Source organism: Harpia harpyja, chromosome Z (genome assembly GCF_026419915.1).
Source record: "Harpia harpyja isolate bHarHar1 chromosome Z, bHarHar1 primary haplotype, whole genome shotgun sequence".
NCBI lineage: Eukaryota > Metazoa > Chordata > Aves > Accipitriformes > Accipitridae > Harpia > Harpia harpyja.
The window spans coordinates 681,992-707,766 of record NC_068969.1 but is presented as its reverse complement, the minus strand read 5'-3'; the positions used below and the strand labels follow the sequence as shown (position 1 = coordinate 707,766).

The window sequence follows — 25,775 nt, the reverse complement described above, 5'->3', positions numbered from 1 at the left end:
TATTATAAATACTGCTGCATCATAACTTAATAGGGTTCATTCAAGTCAGTCAGAATGTTTTTAAACAAGCCGCTGTGGTAACAGCACAATATCGACCACTTCAGAGGTTGCATTTCCCAAGCAAAATAAGGCCCCATCTGGCTTTAGCTGGATATGTCATTTTAAGAATCCAAAAGGCCTTAAATTGAATTAGAGAAAATTTTAATGCAAGTATCTTCTCAATTTTTTTAAAGCCAAATACATTCCATCTTTAGCGCACACTCAAAAAATTACGAAGGCATGTGACAGATTTGAAGAATGGCACCAGGTTTTCCCAGAAGTCTGAATTCAGATTAATTTTCCTGATCTGGACCAACTCTTTCAAAGTTTTTAAATGGCAGATTCAAAAGAAATTTAAATAGATTTTGGAGCATCCACCTGGAACCTAGCTAGATACCTTTGTCTTCTCTTTGTGTATTCTGCACGCTAAGGCCTCTTGACTGACCTGTTGAACCAGGCTCCAAGCCTAAGCTTTGACACAGGGGTTTGGGGGCCTTAAGAGCATGGTTTCACGAGAACAGCACATGCTCTTCTCCCCTCCCTACTCCTATAGGAAACATACGCTCCTCATCAGTTCTGCAGCTTTCCCCTGGGGTCTGAGCCAGCCTCCAGTTCTGTGTTTTCTCAAAGACAAAAATGGAAAAAGTTACTTTTGGGGGCAAAACTTTAGATCTAATTGGAGACGTTGCTTAGCTACACGGGCATTTACATTTGTACTGCCTGTCAAGCAGGGAAAAAAGACAACTCTCTTGGAGTAGCAGGGATAAAAAAGCACTTTAAGAGAGGTCATCTAGTCCAACCCCATGCTCTGAGGCACGCTTGTCAAAGCATATAATACTCCTGCCAAGTTACATGTTGTTCCAGCCTGTTCTTAAAAGACCTCCAGTGGTGGATAATCCACGTTTCACAATGCAGGCCGATGGCCAGGGCACTAGTGAAAGATGCTTCCCTCACACCAACAATGGTCCTTTCTGTTATGTTTTGGCAAATGCAGAAAGGAATTTCTTCTATCTCGTAGATCAGGCTAATTCCCTTGCTTGGTTAGTTTCTGTCAGCTGAGCTTTGAAGATACCCAATAATTTCAGTCCTAGGAGAGCATTATGAGCTGTTCTCTGATGAACACATCATCAAGGACAACACTGTAATGGGTTTTTAAATTGTTTCCCTTAGTCATAGGCTTAAAATAAAAATTAAAAAGAGGCGGAAGAAATAGTACAAGCATTAGACAAATGTAATAGGAATGCTTAGACACTGTAAAAACCAAGGGAGAACATAATTACAGACCATGTTTCACTGAAAGTGTGAGTCACTAGAGAAGACTAAAAAAATGCTTTAAACATATATATTCAGCTGTTCAGCTGATAATAATAATAATTAAAAAAAAGAACCCCAAACACTTTGGGGCTCCTCTCCTCGAATACCTCCGATTCCTAAATCCAGAAACACAAATAAAAGACCACATCCTCAGGTAGTGTACCAGGGTATGCTAGTTTACCCCAGCTGAGAACCTGCTGCTACAGCTGCAGAGCATATAGACTTCAGATGAAACATACCTGCCAACCCAAGGGATGGTGAGAAAGATGAATAAGTTGGACATACAGCTTATATTTAAGTGGTGCATGAAATCCATCAAGCTGGGCGTCTGTCAGTAGCCTCACATCCCAGCAACGTTGAGTGTGTTTTTAATCTTAAACAGCAGTCAGCAGAGGTACTTTCAATAAAAGCAGATTTGAAAGCCATTTTTAACCATGGTACACTTGTCTGCACCTATATAAGATCGTTGTAAGCTCAGTATGTCATAGCACGTCATATGTTCAACTACAGAAGTGGGTTTAGCCTGAGATATCAGCTACATATTGCAAAGATTACAAGGAATAGCGTTATTTCAGACATGCAAGCGATAGTACAAGTATACAACAGCAGTATGGTTTAGATTTTTTTTTTCCCCCAGCTCCTAACAATGGGAAAGAAGAGCAAAAAATGACATTATGTGTTGGGAAAGTGGAAGTCAAGGTCGCAAGCCTTGTGGCTGAAGTAAACAGATGTCTGAAAGCTCTGCCTGTACCAACACTTCTGCACAACTAATTTACATCCTCCCAGCTATAAAATGAAACCCTGATGCTGCACTCCTGTCTTGTGTAGCGTGTTCCTGCATCACAGCTCATAAAGCCACAGGCAAAAGAAAACAATACAAGCCTAAAAACACTTCACGTGACAAGGAGCAAGAAGTTTTTCTTGTGAAAGACACTGCTCATAACAAAAAGTAAGGTAGTCTGCCTTGCATCTACCTGGTGCAGCAGTGACTTTGGATACTGCAAGTTGCAAAGCCATTAAAGCTTCAGGGCATTTACATGCACCCAGTGCATTCAAATCTTATGCAGGGTTGTTTCCCTAGAAGGCAATACCACTAACATCACATTGGAAGGCAGAAACTGATCTTTCCTCATTTGCTCTTGCTTCTCTGGAAACTATGGCCACTATTTCTTTTCTCCTTTTCCTTACAAATTGCAGAAGAGATGAACACATATTATATTCTGTGTACTACTCCAGCCCTCAAGGTTGGCCTACCCCACACATTCACTTCATGTCAGTTCAGTTGCTGCCAGATTGCTTGCATCTCTGCTGATGGTTTCTGCTGGGGGTTATTTTGGTATGTAATGCTGTCTGATGCAATCTGCTGTAAACTTACATCATGGCCTGAAAGTTATCCTACAAGCCATGCACTGAGGCTCCATCACACCAGAGAAGTTTCTTGGGATTATTTCTTTTTCCTATCAGCTGTGCTGCAAATTTGCTCTTTCATGGGTATCACATACCTGCTCAGAAAAGGGAAATTAGGACAATTCTCTGTTTCCATATTGCAGGAGCAAAAGGGGAAGTCACATAATGTGAGATAGTTTCATGGGTTGTAGTGGAACTCCGAGAGTCTTCTCCAGCAGAGAACCTGCTGCGTTACTCTGTAGAACCAGAGACTCCGTGGGCTGAAATGCACATCAGGAGGTCTCTAGTCCAACCTCCTGCTCAAAGCAAGGTCAACAATGAGTTCAAATGAGGTTGCTCTGGGCATTACCCAGACATCTCCAAGGACAGAGATTATACAACCCCGCTGGGTCCTTATTCCAATGTTAATTATCCTCACAATGAAAAATATTTTCCTTACATGTAATTGAAACCTATTTATGACCATGGCCTCTCATTTTCCCATCATGCCCCTAAGGGAAGTTTTTCCTGGTAACCCCGTCAGAGGAAAGACTTCTGTTACGTTCCCTTCTCTCCTCCAGGCTGAACAAGCCCAGTTCCCTCAGTCTCTCTTTGTAGTTCATGTGATACAGGTCCTTGACCATCTTAGGGGCCCTCCACTAAACTCATTCAAGTTTATCAACATCAGAGGGGCCCAAACCTGGATGCAAAATTCCATCTGTGGTCTAATGAGTGCAAGGTAAAGAGAAAAAAAATCACTGTCCTTGATCTACTGATTATGGTCCTGTTGATAGAGGCCAGCACACTGCCTGTCTTCGTCGGTACCAGGCTGTGATGCTGACTCACTTTTAACATACTGGTTGTCAGAACACCCAATTCTTTTTCCGCAGGCTGCTACCCAGGCACTTGGTCCTCAGTGTGCACTGTTACAGAGTGTTAGTCCATCCCAGAGGCAAATACTTTGTATTTGACCTTGGTGGATTCATGAAGTTCCTGCTGGCCCTTTCTTCTGGCCTGCCTAGGTCCCTCTGAAGGTGGCCCTGTCCTTAAGCACATCAACTGCACTGCCTGGTTTGGTGTCATCTGCAAACTAGGTGAAGGTGCATACCACCTCCTCCTCCAGGTCATTGATAAATACACTCAACTGGACAGGTCCCAGCGCAAATCTGTAAGGAACTCTACTTGTTACCTGTCTCCAGGTTGAGCATGAACTGTTCTTTGAGTCCAACGATCTGGCTAGTCTTTCACTTACCTATTAGTCTAGGCTGTTACTAGATAATAACTAGACTAACACACATCCAGACAATAACTCTTAAAGTCTCAACTTGGATACAAGGATGCTGTGAGAGGCTGTGTGAAAAGCCTTGCTAAAGTCAAGCTAGATGACACCTATTGCTTTCCCATCATCCACAGATCTAGTTTCATCACAGAAGGCAATCAAGTTGGTCAAGCATGAGTTACCCTTAGTAAAGAGGCTATTCCCAATCACCTCCTTCTCTTTCACATGCCCAGAAATCGCTTCCAAGAAGACTTGCTCCATGTTTTTTCTAGGCAGAAGTGAGGCTGACTAGCCTGTAGTTCCCTGGATTGTCCTTCTTGCCCTTTTTGAGGATATGTATGACATCTGCATCTCTCCAGCAGTCAGGGATCCCCCCACCCGATCTCCACAACCTTTCATAGATGCTAGGCTATGTCCTTGCAATGGCTTTTCTAAAAGAGCTGTAGAATAAATAAATGTTTCATTTTTAGAACAGTTATTTCATTAGGAGATGGTAAATGGTTTCCTGCTTTTCCACCCATAAAGACCTTAAGTTGTTCCTTCTTTTGTTAGTGCCAATATTTTTTGTCATACCTTTAAGAGTCCAAGACTACGTCAAAAGAAAATTTTCCATCCTGCCTTTGTCTATTTGAATAGACTAATTGTCTGAAACTTCACCTTAGAAGCAAATCACATAGCAATATAAACGAACTACACTTTCTTAGCATCATCTTTCATGAGTTAGAGCTGCTTAATGCAGCAGATTGCTGCTTATATACTGACAAGCTTATTTATCAGCAAAAATACAAAGATACCAAGCAAACACATCACATGAATATAACTCCCTCAAACATCAAATATTTCCTTCAGCAGTTCAGTAGTTCAAATCTTAGGTAACATACAAAAGAGTAAGGAGACACAAAAAAACTTTATTCAACTTAAACAGCTGTGGACGACACTTGTATAAGTATGCTAAAGATAAGAGAGCACATATGTGCGCTTGCATATAAATACACGCAGAGGAGCAGCCTTAGCTGTGAGTGGTGGCAGTTACCTAAGGCACCGTATTGCAAAAAGGCACAACATTCCCTTTAAGGGGCAGCCCGGCTGCTTTGCCTATACCTAAGGATAACCTGGTGGATGAAGGAAATGGATGTGGAGGGGAGGCAGAGGCAGAGCTGCGGAAAGAGCCTCCCCCCTACCACAGCCTGAGACACTAATCGAGTCTTTAATCACCCTCACAGAAGAAAAAGAAGCAGCAACACCAACATACCTGGTCCCCAGGTGAAAACTGCTTGCAAGGCATGGACTCACTCACAAGTCCTTTTGTCATAAGCTTCCCTGTGGCCCTGTTTTGCCTAGTAGCTGAGATCAGTTTTGAGCTAGTTCTGCACAAACACAGATGACTACTTTTTTATAAATAAGCAATGATATTAACATTACTCCAAATAACTTCATTTTGTTGCAGAATAATCTATTCCCTCCTCAGCTGCATGCCAGAACTGGCTGAGACATCATAAGTAATATAAATGCTGAAGCCATCTTTATAGAATTGCCTAGAGATATCTGAATTAATATGACTCATGCTATTATGTGCAGTTAATTTTGTCTTCAATTACTTAATTTTTTTATGTAAAGAAGTTTATACATTGATTTCATAATTATTGCTGTTGATTTTCTACCTAAATGAAATGTCATTCTTTCTGCCCGTTTCAAGGTGTACTACAGCAAGTAACGAACCAGCCATTATCAAGGAAATAAGACACTGCTTGGTGTCTGTAGAACATTTAGCATGTGCTGGCACATCCTCTACATTTCAGATCAGCTATAAAGAGGAGAAAAATTTGCCATAAAGGCTACAAAAGTTTTACCCTCTTCTTACTACCCTGTTGTACTAGGGTGGACTTGGAACACCCCCCCCCCCCCAAATCTTAAAAAATATTCTCCTATTTAAACTTCAAATGTTTGGATTTTTTTATATTTCCCTTGGCCTGAGGGTTAAAATCCCTGGTTTGAAATTCTAGCTCCAGCAAGGCCAACAGGTAAGGCCAGCTTTAAGATTTTACCATGTCTCTCTTTTGCTGAGAAAAGTGAAAGAAAAAAAAATTGTTGATATCCAGCCACTTAACAGGTCTGTATTCCAGCTGGACTTGCATGGGCACCCACATACATATAGATGTTGTCTGTATATGCATGTAAATACAGGGTACATACACACAGATATGTGTACTGATTAACTCTCTCAACAGTTAAAATCTTCCAGCTATTAACAGCAACTCCAAAAAGGTAGTCAAATTGCTTAAATTAAGTCATAAAGTTTAAGCAAGAGCTACTTTTCAGGATTTTTTATTATTATTATGCATTCACTTTAAAAGCATTGCAGAAGTCTTATGACATGCCTAGAAAGACATCATCATGCTGGTAAAATAACCTCAAAGATGCTTTTGTGAAAACCTGTACTTTACTGTGTCCCTCAAGTACCATTATTCCATGAAGATAATGTTTTCATTATGTTATTGCAGCTCTATGATTTTGCTGTTACTGCAGTTTAATAACACATGTTTAACTGTATAAGACAATGAACAAACACACAGTGAAAAGCCATGGCACAGGAAATGTATTCAAGGCAATTTTCTTCATAAAATTTGAAAAAAACCCTGGAAACCTGATTTTACATAAGTTAATAGCAGTGGGAAAAAAAATTAATGGGAGGCATTAGAATAGTGCCACAGCTAAAACACAATAGTCAGCAAGGCAAATTACAGACTTCTTTTAAAATTAATATCAAACACCAGCTCTACAAACTAAATATGTAAATGTCTCCACTGAAATTCAGCTGCTTTCTGAAAATCAAATCTACAGACTCCTCTTTGGAACATTATTACACACTCCTTTGTGCTTTTGCCTAGCAACAAGCCTTCTGCTGCTGGATGCTCTCGGGAGTGACACTCTTATTACCAAGACATACCATCTCTTTACATCTTCTGCTGTTTTTTGGGGGGGAAGGCAGTCCTATGTCAGGTTTTCTCCACACTTGTTCTGTCTGAAATGATGGGTAAGGCGGGTAGGTTATGGAGCTCTGTGCAGCTGATGTTAAACAAAAGGTGGTGAGATGTGTTCTTAGCTTGGGGTATAATGCTGTGGCTGTACTGGGAGCCTTGCAGAGGACATGGTATTCGAGGATGCTGCGATCCTGAGCAGGCTGTGTCTGCTCTGCTGGACCTCATACTTCGGGCTTGAGAAGCCCGTATGTTATTAATGTCATCTGTAGCTTATAACAGCTTTGGGAACGGTAAGCTGTACGCGGATCGAGGGGTGGAAGGTTGATGCTGACCAAGACGGTTGCACGTTTAGGAGTTGGCGACCCACAGGACAGCTTAACCCGAGCAGGCACAGGCCCGTGCGGTGCTGCACGCCAGTGCAGCTCCGCGCCTCGTGTCGCACCGCACAGAGCCCGGGCTGCAGGAGACACTCAGCCAGCTGGGTGCCACATGGGAGCCCGCGGGCAGCTCCCGCTGCTGCGGACCACGGTTACGCCACCCGCCCGGCCTTGCCTCTATCTGAAAGTCCAGCAAGAAGTTCTCATGAGAACACCCATTAGGGACAGATTTTTTTCTTGTAGGAAATCATATCTTAGCTCAAATGACCAACAGGGAGGGATTCTCTCCACGGACAGCATCTGCTCTGCCCCGTGCAGCGCACCAGGGGAAAATCAGTCTGGGCTCTGCCCAATGCTGCATGAACGCAGGGTACCCAGCATCTAAAGGGACGTAAGATTTACTTGCTATCTATGCTCCTTTTATTATTCCATCTTATTAAAACAGTTATCTTATTAGGCCATTTGTTGTCAGGCCTTTCTTATTGAGATCCCGAAAGAACCCTGTGCTGGCTCTCTCACCTCGCCACCATCACCACCCCCTATGCAGAACAATAACCGGTACAGGTAAGTAATCAGCTACTTCCAGTTATGTTTGACCATCTTGCTTGTGTTTATTCAGTCACCATACATATTTACCGTATTAAACTTGCAGTAGAAGCCAATTTTTAATTTTCTGTCATTGTACAGTTGTACTCATGATTCCACAGTCTAATACAGAATGTGATTGTGTTTACTGGCAAAAGCTGTCTTTTAAATGAAGACCAATGCACCTAACAGCTTTAATTTATTTATACGACTGAACAAAGGCTTTAGACCCAACCTTTGCTCTCATATTGCCAAAAGTGATCGTTAAATTTTAATTGACAACCTGAATCTGCCCCAAGAGATATTTCCTCATCTCTTCCAAGGACTTGCAGGGTGTTGTTCCCTGGACCTAGCTTGCACTCACCCAGAGCTGAAAAGTGCTCGCATGAGCATCAGGGTTTTTGCCAAGCTTAATTCAAACCCCGGGTTTAGAATGATGAGTAACACACCTAACCTTTTTCGGAATCAAAGGCCTTTAATTTTTATATGATGGATTAGAATTCCTGAGGAGGATGGTGGTCATTCCCCATGGGTAGAGCTCCCAGCAACCCACTGTGCACCTGCACTAACACCTCCTACAGCTCCACCCTGAACAGAGAAAACCCTTGACTAGTTGCCTCTGACCTTGTCCTTCAGTGGTAAGGTTTTGAAAAGCTCCGCAAGGAGGAGATCTTTACTCTTCCAGCCTACGTCTCAGCAGAAAAAGACCCACAGCTGGAACCAAGTCTCACCTTTGCAGCTGGAGTTGGAACCTGTGCAGATTCCCCTGCCAAAGGGGGAAGGAAAGAACTGGCAGAGGAGAGCACCCACCAAGGCACCTGGCCCTCTAGGTGTTCACTTAACTGCATTTACATTCTGCACAGACACCACCTCCTCCTGAGTTGCCCATGTCACCTTTAGGAGGACGCTTAGGGCTGCACATTTCCATATTGAAGCACTATCTCCATGAACCATCCTAACCACATTCTGTTAGACAAAAATGAAGGTTAACAGAATTCGCCATTATCACCTTATAACGCGTTCTGGTGACTATCCAAGTGGGGGGATATAGCCATCTCAACACAGATACAGCCGTAGACTACAATCGTTGTTTCAGAATCGAAGACGGGACCATTCATTTGTCGCCCGCCACCCACAGTATCTGTGCCTTCTGTTGTGTGTTCCTATTTCAGGCTATACATAAATAAACAGGGAAGATCGCAGAGAGCTAGTATATTGCTTCAGGTTGTGCTTATGCACTTCCATTTTTCATTCGAATATTAAAATTAGTGTATATTACAAACTGCAGAGAGAATATGATATACATGCTGGCTGCAGCATTTGAACTCTTCCCACACTAAGCATCCGTATACCCTATTTCAATACAATGAATCTTTTTCCACAGGACTGTTGATACAAAAAAGGCATCACTGATGGTGCTAATGAAAAAGGTTATGCTGCTTGCCACAAAGTTATAAAATCATTATTGTCCAAGGCAGGTGGGCCAAACATAACCAAGCCTTCATGCATGGCTGCAGCGCAGTCACCATATAGCATGCAAGCATAGATCTGCTACTTCCATTTTAATCTACAGCTCCCTAACCTTAAAACAGCAAGTACTTTGTAAGGAATAAAGAATTCTGCCCTCCATGGTGAGCTAGCACATGTGCTCAAAGAGCCATGATAGAAACATTTGCACAGAGCCTACAAAAAGGAATTGTTGTTCACTCTGCACACATAGAGAAACTGTTGAATATGCTCCAGAGGATTAAAAAGCTGTTAAACCACTGGGGACAGAAAAGACATCACAGGAAGACGGAGCAGGCAAAATAGTGAGTGGCAAGGAGGGAGATGGAGAAAACAAGATGGATACTCTACTGAAGTGCCATCACCCTAAACCACCCCACCCCAAACCCAACAAAACAAAACCCCACAGCAATACAGACTTTAAATATGGTTTCTTTTCCAATCAGACTGTGAAGGTAGATGGGACATTTGATACAGGCAGTATATTTTTATTCTGGAAGCAGCCTGGTTCTCCCTCCTGCTAGTTTATTTTATTCCTACAAAAGACTACCAGCTAAGAAGATAAACCCACAGCTATAGACTCCATATAAAGTAAAACAGTGAGACCTAGAAAAGGTAAAGTAGGCAAGGCAATTAAAGAGTAAGGCAAAGGAGATAAAACATGCAAACTACTCAGCAGGTATCAAATGTCTTTTTTATTTATTTAAAAGAAACATTTTCCTTTTATATCTTTTACTGCAGTCTTGGTTCATGTTCAATGCACTCAGCAAAAGCTCACTGCAGGATTTCCTTCAATTTCAGCAGGATTTGGAACAGCCCACAAAAACACAGGTTCTCTTCCCATTATCATGAAAGAGGCACAGTACACAGGCAATATAAGCAAGATGCTCACTCATACATCTACTACTTGGAAATCATGTTAGTAAGCACTCCCTCCCCATGAGTTATTTCACTTTAAAAATCAGAAGTCTCTTTAAAGATGCATCAGAATGATTGCTCCGCTTCAGTGGGATTGCATTAGCAGATCCAGGAATGTTGTCCGGCAGCCAGAATACACAGCTACCTTCTGTACTACAGTATTATCTAGCTAGGATATAAATATTGGGTGGGGGAGACAGTTTATGTCTCTCTCCTTGGTATGTCTCAGTATATATATTAGTGGGATAATACACAGTCGTGTGCCTGGTTGCTTCTCAAATCACTGGCACCATGAAACAATAGCAAAGTGAGAAACAGTGTTATCACAGTTAAATATGCCTGCACTTACTCAGAACCTTTTCCTTAGCCTGGCTGTTGGTCTTTCCAGTAATGTGTAGCTGCTTTTCACAGCAAATTTATACTGAACTGTGTTTGAAGAGAATGGCTCTAGATACCCTTAAGTTTCTAAAGCAAAACAAGCTGTATCTCCAAACCTGAACAGATACATGAAGAGATAGAATACTTCTCAAATCTTACTCTTCTTTTTTTAATTCGGTTGCTGGCTTTACAGTTGCATAACAGGAAAACCTGTCCAAAAGCCTACAATTGTATGCTAGAATCATATTTTGAGAGACTAACCCAAAGTATCCTCAAATGTACTGTCTACAGGCTTGGTTTACCTTTATTAAGAAGTCTTTTGTATCCTTTGAGTAATTTCTGAAGGCAGGTTTCACCATACTCTGAATTTCTGGCTTCTAACTCATACTGGAAACACTGGGAGTAGCTTTCATGTTTCAGTGCAGATCCAGACTTTTTGGCAGGGGCAGTAATATTGAGGTATCCAAAGGCCTCTGCATACAAGCAGCTTATTGTACTTGTTATCCACAGCCCATCTGAAGTGATGGCACAAAAGGTCCTGCAGGAGGGAAAGCCTTACACACGCTGCTGCACCACTCACCCCTTGTCTCAAAGCCAGAGGAGGGCTGCGGCCGCCTGCTCTGCTCTGTGCCAGCAGCTGCTCCCAGGCCGAGGGATGCAGAAAAAGCTCTCCTGGCAGAGGGGCAGCAGCTTCCCCCACAGCCTTCCCCAAACTGCAAATATCCAGGACCTCAGCACTGATGCAGTGTTACTTACAGAAACAGTTTTATGACTTTCTTTGTTTCCAGCTGCTTAACCAGGGTTTAACAGGCAATGCAATTCGGCTCCTTCCCCCAATTACTTGAGAGCTTTAAGAGATATCTTTCTTAAACTCTTTGTGAAAAATCTAAGTTAAACACATCAGCCATTACCAAATCCTTTCAAAGAATCAAAACAGGTTAAGGAATTGCAACATGCTCATGGTTAAGTTGTGCTGTTTTGGCTCTGTGTGGCTGTATGTTTTTCAAGCCTTGTGTAACTGTCCTTAATTATACTTCCAATTAATTTCCTGAATGGACTGTCTACAGTGAGGTACACCACTTAAAAGCAAAGCAAATAATTTCTTGGGATCATTACTATAACATGGTAATATAAGCATGTATTTTGTATCCTGAACAGCATTGGGACAAACTTACTCAGACCACTGACCAAAGATGCCCTTTCCTTTCTGCTTATGACAGATTTATTTAAAAAAAAAAAAAGGGGGGGGGGAAAGGAAAAAATATATTGTGGAGTAGATAGTCAGATAAACTGACAGACAAGCTTTGTATATACTTACTAGATTAAACTTCCTTTAATAAAATGGAGCTGTTTCAATAACAACAATAAAATCCTAGAAGCTGGTTTCCAATAATTCATCACACATAATAGTGGCAGTCTCTATTTTGCATTGTTTTCTTTATGACTTGGATAAATACCATCTGGCGGCAGGGTGCTGCGATTGTTAGAAGGATTAAAATTGTGAACTCATCGTCAGACTTTGACCTAAGGTTACCAAAGAATGTTCAATTCCTGGAAAGCCACTTTGAGAGCACCTTGGTTCCACCTCTCTCAGTGAAAATGGACATAAATAACTCATTTAGTTTCCTGACCTTGTTGTTCTGGAAGAACAGAACAATATGGATCTCTTCACATACTAGCTTGTACACATACGTCTTATATTTTATCCCATTATATAGCCACTTTTAAGCCTCCACCAAAATAAAAAAAATGTACTTGAATATGTCTAGTCCGAAAAACAGTTAAGAACACTTAAAAATTTAGTGCTTTTTTGAACTATGTTAAAGTCCTTCTTGGTGTCTGTATTGCGTGGGCTTTGATACTGCAAATGGATCTGACATAAAGGTCTCAAAGCTGAAGCTTTCTGGAGTTTGAATTCTGGTCTTTTTTTATGTATTAAGGCAAGAATTATTTGGAACATACACATAATCAGAAATAGGCATCCCTCAAATGGGGATAAATTTGAATCCTTAGTTTTCCTACAATATTTCCAGTCAATTGGTTTGGAAAACAGCACCAGTTTTAAGCACTTGCTTTTCATCCTCATGCTATGTTTGCTAGGTTCTAGAGTAGTGCATTTTTAGGTAGGTAAGTGGCAGACCAGTAGCAATTAACTACATCAGAGCAGTTTTATTTCTCACATTTTGTATTTATCCTGACAGCAGATGTTTAAGAAGGTATATGTTCAGAGTAATAAGTAATGTTTCACTTCCCATACAGCCAGCACCATTGCAGAAGCATTTGCCGAGCAAATTTGAGATGTTACTTACCAAGAAAGTAATTAACTATAATTGCTGATGATAATTTAAATATTTACACCATACTATAAACTAGGGCTTTAGAACACGGTCAGACTAGAGGGTCCAGATACAAATTTCCTTCTCATCCTCCTGATGGATCTTTGTAGGCCACAGATATGAAAAAATGCAGTGTTTCTAAGCCAGGCTGAGACTCTTGTGTTTCCTTTTCCTAGAAATGTGAAGGTGGTTATTTCTGTTTTCATCCAGAAACCCCTACTTGGTCAAACTTTTCTTTTTTAAGCATTTCAGAATTCCTCTTCTGTACTTTTGAGTGTCTAGTAGTAATGCCTTTGTAAAGGTTCTGAGATTGCCCAGTGTGTTAGTATAAGCATCCATTATTCTTACACACTACCATTAAAGTTTCTCTTCTGAAATAAAAAACAAGTGCCTAGAAATGCAGCATGCAGCAATATCCAAACCACAGTTGCCCTGGCCCCAGCATTAGAACGTTTCCTGTCTCTCAGTCATTGATTACCTCTGGTTTATATATCAATCCTGCAGAAAAGCAATGCCAGAGAGAAAGATAAATTCATATCTCACTCCTTCTGCCTACTTAGGAAGTTAGAAAAATGATTTGGTGGTGCTCAAGAAGGAAATCCCCAGAAGGGACTAACGACTTCCCCTTTCATTGTAACCCTTTTACAATCCATCACACTGACTGGTAGATTTAGGGTTTCACAGTTAGACCTCCTGGCAACCAGCTGCACTGCAGAAGTGATTCACATACAGTCCTACAACAGAGACGGTTCTAGCCCAAAAGATTAAATTCTGCCTGCATCCCTGCCTTAAAAACAGCCTTCCTCGGAACTGTGGAGGCTGGCAGTGAATAAGAGCACAGGCCTGCAGATGAGGACACCTGGATCCTGCTCCAAGCACAGATGTAGCCTGTGTTTAGTCACCTGAAGGTCCCTTAGGAACCAGATCCAGTACAGAACTTACATTCAGCAATACTTCTTCCTGAAGCATCTGATCCCAAAGCAAATCTGGGGATTCTGTGTTTGGTACCTCGTTGGTCTATCGAAATGGGATTCGAAGTAGCCAGCATGCTAGATTTCCTCTTGGGGCCCACCTTCATTAGTACGCCTGGCTTGCAAATGTTTTGAACAAGCAACTTTTCTTCCTTCTATCCACAGACAGTGTGAGAAGTCACTTGATTTCATTTAAGATCCATAGCCTAGACACCAGAATGACACCCCCCCCGCCCCGAGATGGGTGAAATTCTTTATTCTAAAATAAAGAAGCAACAGTGTTTCCCTTTCAAACTGTGGCAGTGTAGTTGTTAGAGTACTTAGCTATGATCATTTCCTTTCTCAATAAGAGAGGTTCAAACCGGTGCCCCGAAGACTGTAACAATGGCTTTCACACTATGCTAGTCGGGGTGCTCAGCACCTCTGATGCTGAAGTCATGCCACCACTCCTGGAAAAATTTGCTGGATCAGGGAAAATGTGATTTCAGATTGGCTTTCCCTGTGCTCCCCAAAGCACCCACTGAGCAGCTCCATGCCGGGCTGAGACCTTGGACCTCCCACTTCTGGACCCAACTCCAAATCTTTATCTAGAACTACCACCTTGCCTCCTCTAAGGACCATGTTTTAAAGTAAACTAGCATCTTACCCCTGCACTCTAGAGGGATCCCAGTCCTGTCAATACAAACTGCACATGCCCTGGGGTAGATGGGCAACAGACCTCCATCCTCAGAGCCCTCAGGGAGATGAATTAACCAGCCTTTAGATTTCAGTCCGGCTTCAGCGTTAAGATGCTCAGTGCGAGAAGTTCTTGACTTTAGGTAGAAGCACAACTATTGATTTTAATCTCCAACTAGACAGGGGTTTTAAAAATCACATTTTTTGATCTAAACCCCATCCATCTATGCCCGATTTAAAAAATTATTTATCAGTTCTGGTTCATTTCCTCCATACCTCAGTATTTCAGTTTGTAACACTGGACCAATGCTCAACTCCTTCATATGAACAATGACAGCATTAAACAGAGATGTTTGCAGCGCAGTTCAGCAGATGGCAGAAACTGACACAGCAGACAAAGTTAAAAAAGTAAAATATGCATCTGAATGCGGCAGTTACCCTAAACTCACATTCCATGTAAGCTCCTCACAAAGCTTACAACAAAAGCAGATATGAACAAATGACAACAAATACCCTGTAAACACAAAGATGTTTTTATATATTTAGGCTATGTAACTGACTTTATGATATTCTTGATAGCCTTTTTCTTTATTTTATGACCTATTAATGGCTTATGGTCTAATTCCCTGTTTATTATATTCTAAGTCAGAGAAGATTACTCACAACTAGTGTGACCATCAAGATTTAATAAGAATATAAAAGTCACTCAGCATATAAAAGAAGAAAAGCCAACAACGGGAAATAATTGCAAGCATAAGCACCTAATGAAGTGAAAACATGGCAACACAGTGCTAGTAAACTGGCTACATTGGAAATTTTTTTTATATACTGCATCAAATATTCAACCCATAGAAGAAACAAAAAGCCAGATGGCGCTCCTTTCTTTAGGCAACAGGTCTCTAAAGAACATATTGCTTACATATATGTGTATTCTTGAAGATAGGAACAAAAAGAAAAAAACATTTGCAATGTATTTCTGATAGTCTGCCAGTAAAACACCAACATAAATCTGTATTTCTACAGACAGCCAATAACACTCAGTGTAACTGCAGGGGGGAATGAAGATCACAGGTGGAATGAAAGTGTCTACAAGTTCTGCTGAAGGCACTGAACACTTTCAGGTCTAAGACGATTAAAAAAATTCCTTATTTATCATATTTAATGGTTTCAGTCCAGTCTAGTCTATAGGCTGATTGTTTACCACATCCCAAAGCTGTCAAGTACCTTCAATGTCAGTTTTAAAAGCAACACCGAGGACTTAAACAAAACCAACTGTCTTTTTAAAATATATGCTCTGGTTCAGCCACAAGCTACTGGGCAAACTGTAAGTGGTGCTGAGTGAAACTTAAGCAAAATTATCACAATAGTGATTTCTGGCCTCAAAATATACATTTGAGCTGGAATTTCTTCTTGCTACTTTAAACCGTGTCTCACTAATGAACAGCAATCAAATTGTGCAGATGTAATTTTAAATGATCCAGACCTAAAGATTTCATGTGGTTTCCTCAAAGAAACAAACAAACAAAAAATTATACTGTCAAATTCCTGGCTTTCCAAAACACTTCTGCCTATGAACCTGACAAAAAGACAATGTGAAAGGGATGTAAATTGGTATTTGTAAATTTATATATTGGAATGTTATCATGACAAAGAAACTACCAAAAACATGCTTAAAAGCTGATGAGCATGAGCCAGCAGTGTGCTCTGGCAGCAAAGGTGGCCAACAACCTCCTGGGCTGTGTTAACAGCAGCACAGCCAGTAGATCGTGGGAAATGATTATCCCCCTGTACTACTCAGCACTCATGAGTGACCATGTGTTGAAAACTGCATCCAGTTTTGGGCTGCCACTACAAACCAGACATCAATAACCTGGAATGAGTTCAGCACAGTGCCACCAAGATGGTCAAAGGACTGGAGCACTTGCCCCGTGAGGGAGAGGCCGAGGAAACTGGGCTTGTTCAACACAAAGACTTGAGAGGACCTCGTAGCAGCCTCCCCTCCCAATACCTACAAAGAGCCCACCAAGGAGACAGAGCCAGGCTCTTCACAGTGGTGCCTCGTGGGATGATAAGAGAAAACAGACATTAGCTGAAACAAGAAAGATTCAGACTAGACAATAGAAATAACTTTTTCACCATGAGGACAAGCAATGGAACAGGTTGCCCAGAGAGTCTCCAGCTTTGGAGGTTTTCAAAATCAGGTTGGGGTAAAGCCCTAAGTCACCTGGTCTGACCCCACAGCTGATCCTACTTTGAGCAAAAGGATAGACTAGCTGACCTCCTGATGTCTCTTTCAACCTGAATTATCCTAAGAATCTAGGAATATACAACTTCTGGAAGTTCTGGAAGAACCAACCTTAAGTAGGCATTCTTACTAGACAATGAAAACAGCCTCACTACTTGCCTACTCAAGACAGATGGTCTCCCTTGTTGCATACATTAGTCACACTAATAAGCTGCTTTTGCAGTATTTCAGTGCACATGTGACGCACATAAACCTGACATAAACACAGTGGAACTTGAACTCAGTCTTGAGAGAGTCCAAACAAAACCAAACAGGTTCAGACCCTACGGCCTGTGCAGCCCTGCACACAGTCACAATCCTATTACAACACAAGAGCTCTAAAAACTTTGACTGACTGCTGCAAGACTGTGATATCTAGCAAGGATCATTTTTTTTTTAAAAGACAGTAAAATTAATAAAATACGTAATGAATGGGGATGGGCTGGACCCTGGCAATGGAGTCTACTTTTCTATTCTTCATTTCTTCCCTCTGGCCCATTGTCGGGTAGGTGCTTCAGGACCTCGGGAATCTTACCACTGCTATAGCACCTGTGGAACTGGTGCTCTACCTTGTGGGAAAATTTTCTTTTCTCCTTCCTTCCTCCCGCCCTCCTCTCCCCATATATCTTGTGAGCTGGGAACTACTCCTAAAAGCATGAGTCTGTGATACAAAAGAACCCTTTGAACAGGTCTTTTTTTTCTTTTGTTTCTTTTTTTTTTTTTAAACTACATTTCAATAGCACGCATTGTTCTATGAATTACATTTTGGAGTAATTCCATATACAGAGGCCTTTTCATTTAACTGGATTATTCCTTTCATTGAGTCACACTTTGCCAGTAGTAGCTCCAGGGCCTGATTCTTCTCTTATTTACCCCATTGTTGACAAGCTATGTAAGGACGTACAATTCAGATTCACACCTGTACAAAGACCTGGCATGTAAACAGATGCATTCTTGACTCATGCTTATAGATAACCTCCTGCCACTCTCTTCTAGAGCACTGCACCACCTCTGCTGACAACATCTGGAAAATACATTAGGCTTGCTTTTTTTTTAAACTCATTGTTCTGGAAAGTATTATTGATAATGTGTCATCTCTGACCTATCACTGAGTATACATTTGATGATAAAAGTTAAAATTAACCTTTCAAAAATAAACATTATTTCCTAGAGTTTGCACATAGAAGTTTTTAAATCATTGTCCATCTATTTTATGTAATAAAATCTATAAAAATAATTTAATGATAATAAGATTCTGTTGGCTAGAATAAAACAATGACAACACAGTTTGGAAATTTAGATGTAACTGATTCCTGATCTCACATTCATTACCTAGACGTAGATTTGGCACCTCTAAAGTCAATTACCTGTATACCCTCTAAAAACACACCACCACCTCTTAAACCTATATGTTATTTGTACACTTTGCAGCATGCAGCTAATTTACGCAGCTTCAGACGCATGCAAATGTGCTGTTCTTAGCTAGGTACTTTACCAGCTAAGATAAATCATTAATGCATAGCACAGTACTTCACAAACAGTTTTAATAAAGACAGTGTTCAAGCTCACCAGAACTTTTAGACCAGCCTGACGATGCCAAACTTGCAACTTTATATCCCATCTTATTTCAGCTATACAATTTTTCACAACTTTTGCATAAAAATCATGTGTTCTCTGATTGTAGAAGTGTGTAAATACACACACACGCAGTGTTTAATAAAAGGTGCAGTGATTTTATTGGGACTTTAAGAAGGAGAAATTAATATATAGAAATAGACTAAGCTAAGCTATTTCAGCCTGAAAATGTAAAAGTTATGAAATCCCTAAGACTGAGGATAAAAATAGGAGCTTTATTTCCTCCTATTGAGTCTCTTCTATCCATATTCTTGACATGTATTTCCTACATGAAGTAAAAGGTTGAAACTAGTTTCTCAGGTAGCACTGCGTGGTAACACTTCTTGAAGAGTGAATACTGTCCCCTTACAGGAAAGACAGATGCAGCAACATAAGCACAGACTGAAGCAGTCTTTCCAGGATGGAGTTAATAGAAAGCTTAAGCCAACAGTGCCAGATCTCCTCAGGAAGTGCGCTCCGGAATTAGAGAACAGCAGAACCACCTGACAACCTGGCTGGCTGTCATCATCTAAAAAAAAAACCAAAAACGGATCAACAGACTCTCCAGGGAGGAATGCCAGTAATTTTTATAAAGCACAGTTTTTTGCTCCATGGGCCAGGCTAGGGGGCTGCACAGTTATGTGTGTACACATGGTTTGTAATTAGAGAGCATGCTGACATGTGATGTCAACCCTAGGCAGATTTCTCTGGTTTCCAGATGATGTGTGGCCGTGCCGCTGCTTTGGACTCTACATTCGTATGAGACACAGCCACTTCTGGATGCTTTGTCAGTGCAGCGTAGCACCCCAGCCACCTCCCTTCCATGGGAGGCCAAGGCCACCGGGGCCCTCTTCTCCCTAAAGCCAATCCTGTCAGGCACGGTCTAGCTAACCTCTGTACTACAGTCACGCTAGCTGCTTAAATAAACAATACAAAGCACTTTATACTACGTGAACATCTGTTTGCACAATGCAGAATAGAGTAGTTAAGAGGTTTATTTGAGTGCACAGCTGATTTGATGTGTACTGTGAATACAATGCACTGTACAGAAATGTGTTAGTGCGTGAAGGACAGCAAGCCCAGGGGAAAAAAGCACTACAGCATGGAAGATTCATTTACGTAACGGGTAGCACTTCCTCTTTACTGAGAAAATTAACTGCCTTACACTTCTAAATGTATCAAAAATGAATCCAAAAGAGTATTGTTAAATTGTATATCCTGGGTCAAATCATTTTCACAAACTCCAGACGTCCCTATTTTAATGCTAAACCATTTGCATAGATGTTTCTGCATATTTCTAGGTAAGAGCTTACTCATTTCCTTCTGGCACGAGTCTAATGCTGCTTGACACCTTCTCTTTCTCTGAAAGTCTGTTTGACGTATATGTGCCAAGCAAGCCAGCACATCTTAAGCAAAAGAATATTTTTAATCACTACTTTCACAGATTTTAAATCCAAAATGGACAATTGTGATGGCCGAATCGGATCTTCTGAATAACAGAGGCCAGAGATTTCTGTATGTGCTTCGTGCATTAAGCTCACAACCAGTTCTATGTGAATAGACAAAATGTCTTTCCAGAACCTACTGACTAGAAGTGAAAGGCACCATCACTTGCCTTGATCATTGGCTTTTCATGAAAGCTCATAGGAAATCAAAACCTTCAGGTCACTTCCAGAACTTTGATATTGTCATAACCATCCACGTATCTTGATTCCTGGGGCCTGCCAGGCAGACCTACAATTTAAGTTATTCTGGAGCAACTCCAGCCACTTGCAATGCAAGTAGGCTATTATATAGTGGGTTCAATAAACCTCCTTATCCCTGTGTTATGCAACGGTAATCATTCAAGAAATGGTTTCTGAAGTAGCAGAGAATCAGTTACCTGCCTACAATACAGAAAGCTGCTCTGTCATACCAATATTATACACACACAAATGTAAACCCCTCTTCCGCAGACACTTGTTACAGCCCCTAAAAATATTCTAATGGCCTGCTTCTCTGATTGTGTGGCCATAGTAGATGTATTGCTACAACTAATTCTCAAATCAAAACTTTACTTTGACAAGTTTCAGCTTATCTAAGTATCTTTCAGTGAGTGTGTCCAACCAACTCCTCCATCCACAACCATCTCTAATATTAGAGATGGCTGTAGCCATAACCCAAACCAGTTTTAAGTCTGTTTTTTCTTCTTTATATCCAACGCATAGCCTCGTCCAGATAGTCAGTTTAAACTTCTTTGCAGTGAGTACGTCCTTGATAGCCATGATCACACCAGACCTCCCATTCTTACTTGCCCTATGTGGCTCCAGCCTAAGTAGCAGTTTGTGGGAAGTCATTAATTTTGTAACAGAAATATTGCAGAATACCTTATGGCTCTATGGAATTAATAGTATCATTTAAATATAGATCTACTAAAGAGCCAGTGTATGCAACAGGTCAGATCTAAATTATGTATCATGACCCCTGGACACAAAAGGAACTACAGGAGATTAGCTTGCAGTGTCAGTTACATCACTGGGTATATCCAACTGCAGAGAAGTAATTCCATACAGGCACCATTCACAATAGAAAAAAGCACCATTTTCATACACATTATGAAGTTACTGTAAACAGGTTGCCTTGCTGGGAACTAGTAGACTGAAGCACATGAAGCAAAGACTGATCTTAGAGAGATGAATGGAAGATGCAGGGAATATTGCAGTGCTGCTGCTAGGCTAGATGTTTGTCAGGCCCTTCAAATCTCCTTTACTTTTTCTCCACACAATTTTTCTTTGAAAAGGGAAAGTGGGACAGGTCTCTTGCCCTTAGGTGAAGAATATCTCTCTACTGCATCCCGTCCTGCCATTCACAGAGCGCATCATGGAAATTCCTTTTTGTCTGTCTTCTCCCAACTCCCGAGTAGTTTACATAAACACAAAGAGCAAGCATCAGGCAGGAAATTATGACAGGAGACCACAAGAAAACAACTAAATGCATAATTCAGGTGAAAATATAAAGAAAATAAGTCCGTTTCTTTCCTAGAGTTCCCAGCTATCAGGAGTCATGAACTAAGAAGATATCAGATACTAACAGCTAGCTATTTTTGTAAATGATATTTTCATTAAAATCAGTCAGGCATTTGGAGCAAGAACTGCCTAAATTAAGTATTTGCCATTAAAATTATTTCTAAAACACCATGTTTTTCTGCAGGGTATAATGCAAGGCTTCGAGGAATAACAGGAAACCAAAAAAGGAAGAAACAGTACAAAACAATGCGCTTTTGCTCCAAGTAGTTTCAATGATACAACACACGTTCACCTCTTCCCAAAACAAATAAACAATCAAACTATACACATCTTACAGTAGATAGAGAGGTGTGGTGGTGGTGGTGGGTCGTTTGGAATAGCTGCCAGGGCAAGGAACTAAAATTTCAGATATGTAAATCTAGATGCCAGCAAAAAAAAAAGATGTGCTGAGGGAGGTAGGAGGAGATTACAAAAGGTGATGCACTGGTAACTGATACAAAGTACCAGTTTTGGAATTGCAACCTCAATATCCATGTTAAATAGCTCAAGCAGTCCCCTTTCTTCATCGCCAGTACCCTCCTCCTTAGATCCTTCCCTCATTCTACATTTCTGAATGACTCATCTGTTTTTCCCATAGAGAGATTATACCAAATGCCATTTTGTTTACTTAAACTTGTGCTCTAGTTAGGAAGTACCAGTTTGCATAATGACTTGTTTTTATAGTGACCACAGATGCCAGGTAGTACCATGTACTTGTTATTTTGGGCTTCTTCAGATTGTTTCTTTGGCCACATAAATAGTATTCACTCGGAGAAAATGAATTCCTAGATTTTAGAAAAAAAAAAACCAAAACCAAAAAAAATCCCTCCCCCAAACCAAACCACTCTTGAAATTTTAGTGAAAATGCAAAACGTTGTCCTTTCTAGTTAGGTTTCATTAGTGTTCTAGGGTCATTCTGTGCCTGTCCCATAGTCATCACAGCAATTTTGAGGGAAAAAACAACAAAACATTTAATAAAAATTACTGGCTTGAAAATCTAATACAGACTGCAAATTCATTTCATGGCTAAGATGCAAAGAGGCAGTGCAATGGGTCTTTTTTGTCTTGAGTATTTCCATCCAGGTTTCAGTGGCTATTCTGACAGTGGTCCAAAGGACCCTCTCTGCACCCTCCAGTATCCGCTCTGCAGAACACTCACCAAAAATGCTGACTCAGACTCATGTGATAACACTTGCAGAGTTCTCATTCCATAATGACTGTGCTCAAATTCACACATAAACAAGAATGACCTACAACACAGTATTGTCTTGTTGCTTCATTACATGGCTGCAGACTGATCACACCACCAGCCTATTACATCTCTTGAGTCTGCACCAGCTTGCGTCTGCAATGTTTTTTCTACAGGGAGCACAAGGTCCTTTTCATAAGCAGCGATATATATATAGATATAGATATATATATATGTTTGGTGAGGGTTTTTTTCAGATTCACCCAGCAGAACTAACTCTAAGATTGGATAACAGGAAAATTTATTGTTAAAAAATTGACACTAGGTTGACAAGCACAACAACATAAAGATGCAACAGAGAATTGACTGTTTCAGACTGTATGTGAATACTGGCTTACAGGCCATTTCACAAGCTCAGACTAAGCTGTTTCTCAGTTCCACTGAAATTACAGCCATTTCCCATAAGATTAACAACAGGTCCTATTCTCACAGATCTCTTTGGCATGTGACTGTGCAGTACAAATGTGAGTTAGCACAGAGAAGGAATAACTCAGCACTATCACCGCTAAGTGTCACCTGTAGAGAGCAGACCTCTAATTTTTAGGATTAAGGGCAGAATATTTTCACTAGAGCGAATAAAACCTTTACAACTGCCAAACAAGTTTATCAAAATGCATTTGCGAAGAGCTACAGAAGATGAAAAAGGGGCAACTAAAAATATAGCAGTATCTCTGAAAATGTCACTGACAGTTGCAGCCAGAGAGGATTCTGACCAGCTTTTCTCTGGGTCCAAACACCATGGCAATTTCGGTCCAAGCATATTTAATGACTGTTAACTGGTAACGTGTCTGATAAAGGCTACCCTAGTTGAGTCCATTACTGATGTTCAGCTACTACAATCCAAAAACTAAGGAAAGCATTGTGCTTTTTCAAGCCTTAGACTTGTTAAGAACTGACAACATAGTGTGGTTTATAGCTTTGCTTCAAAGTGCCCCAGTGTCACCTTATTCTGCTTACTCTTTGACAAAATTGTGCCCACCCTGGCAGGTCGTAACACCACCTGAGCAATTAACAGGATATTCCCATCCACTGGAAACATGGCAGGTGAGGGTTCAGCATAGCACTGGTTCAAAATAGTGCAACAAACAGGTTTTTTTCAGCTCACATCCATTCTTCTCCTTTTACCCTATACTCTCCTCAGCAGAAGAACAAAAGATACAAATATATCTTTGCTGTCATAATACATTGTTTCTTCCATTTTCTATGGACTATAACAACAAAACTGAATTTCTCTCTCTAAATAAGTGCTTTATAGCCCACTGTACTAAAGAGAGGCAGAGAAGGCCACTAGGATTCAAGATAGATGAGGATTTCCTATACAGTCTAATTAAATAAATGTTTGCTGTGCAGTTTGTGAAGACAGTAACTTGCAAGTCTACAGTGTGTTGAGGGGTTTTTATGAGACAAAAGTTAATGATCAATTCAACCCAGTCCTGAGTAGAATGAAATGTAATCTTCAGTGACCTTTAGTATTAAAAATGGAACCCTAACTTGTGCTTAATTTGTGCTTAGCCACATCTTGTTGTCCATATGCTTCTGCGTGGACTTTAAAACTGGATTCAGTCACCAACTAAGTCTGCTTTAGCGAAAAATCACTGTGAACTCAAAACCAAAAGTCAGCTACAAGAAGTCAGTGCAGTTTAATGCTGAGGTGAATATGAATTTCCATCAAAGCCCACTGGAGAAACTCCAAAGGACTAAATAGTCAGAGACTCATAAAATTCTAAGGTGGTTGCCATAATTCCACTCTCATATCCGCTCAGTAGCTATTGTATGTTAGAGAGGCGTGCCCATCTGTTGCATGGAAAAAGCTGCAGCGATATGGTATATGGTAGAGATTTTTATTCGATGTGTCACAATCCTGAAGCCTCAATCTGCATTTTTGGGCTGACTCACTTTGTAGGGTATGCTGCAGTCCGAGACCTCATATATAACCTTCTGACTAGTCCGGCTGGGGGACCTGCTGAAGTGAACTGTAGATCCCTCCCTGCAGACAGGGCTTGGTCTTGGTGCGTGTCTGTGAGACTCAGGCTAACGGCTAATTCCCAAGCACAATGGCTATAAAGTGAGGACAGCCAAGTGTCTAGACCTCCTTTCAGCAGTGGCCTCTTGCAACCTGTTCATGATTGTAGGTCCAACAGCTTTGTGTTTATTGCACTAAACAATACAACTGGGGCTTTCCTCCACAGGAGGTGCTTAAGTAAAAACCCTATCTTGGTGATAAAGGAATCGGTAGTAATGCTTCTACATTGTCTCTCTTTACGCAAGGTCTAGCAAAAGGCCTTTATACCTTTTTTTAAAAATTCAATTTATATTTATTTATATTTACATTCTGTCTGTTTATTTATATTCTATATGTTCGTTTACATTCTGTAAATAGAATATCCTTTAATTCTGTTTAGAGAGTGAGAAAAGTGATTCCTAACAGAAGATTTTGAAGGAGTTAACCTGAGGAATACGTGTTTGGACACCACACATATGAACAGGTTCGCTGAACAACTACTCAAGAACATTTTCAGCGCAGATGAGCAGTCCTTTCCTAGCCTTGAAAGAGATTACATGTGGTCATATAAGACACATCTTTATTTATTTTTCACTCTGAACACTGTTAAATTTAAGTAGCAGAAGGTTTGCTTGCAAAAATGACATTTAAAAATCGAATTTAAATTATTTTGCTTTGTTTCATACTTTAGGCTTACTTTATTGTTCTTGTTGCCAGTTGTGCTGTTCCTGTGCATCTGAGTATTCCTCTGATGTTCCATCACCATCAAACCTGTACGTTAATTGTTTTTATGTGCGTCCTTTGCTGTGGTACAGGTGGGAAAATAAGTCTAGGGAG

The 25,775-nt window shown here is 40.7% G+C and overlaps 1 protein-coding gene across 9 annotated transcripts in view; it reads right to left on the bottom strand.

The window, feature by feature from the left end:
- The window catches only part of CARD19 (caspase recruitment domain family member 19), a 101,798-nt gene that overhangs the window by 21,602 nt on the left and 54,421 nt on the right, over positions 1-25,775 (bottom strand). For 3 of the 9 annotated variants that reach the window (XM_052777922.1, XM_052777926.1, XM_052777934.1), the window contains one exon: positions 25,016-25,767. The exons of 2 other annotated variants lie outside the window; for them this stretch is intronic. In XM_052777922.1, coding sequence (XP_052633882.1) covers positions 25,727-25,767 — 41 coding nt within the window. In that variant the 3' untranslated portion in view covers positions 25,016-25,726. Of the gene's footprint in view, positions 1-17,952; positions 19,173-22,941; positions 23,066-25,015; positions 25,768-25,775 lie in introns of those variants that run through there. 4 more of the 9 variants (XR_008233595.1, XR_008233594.1, XR_008233592.1 and 1 more) reach the window with 3 other exon arrangements.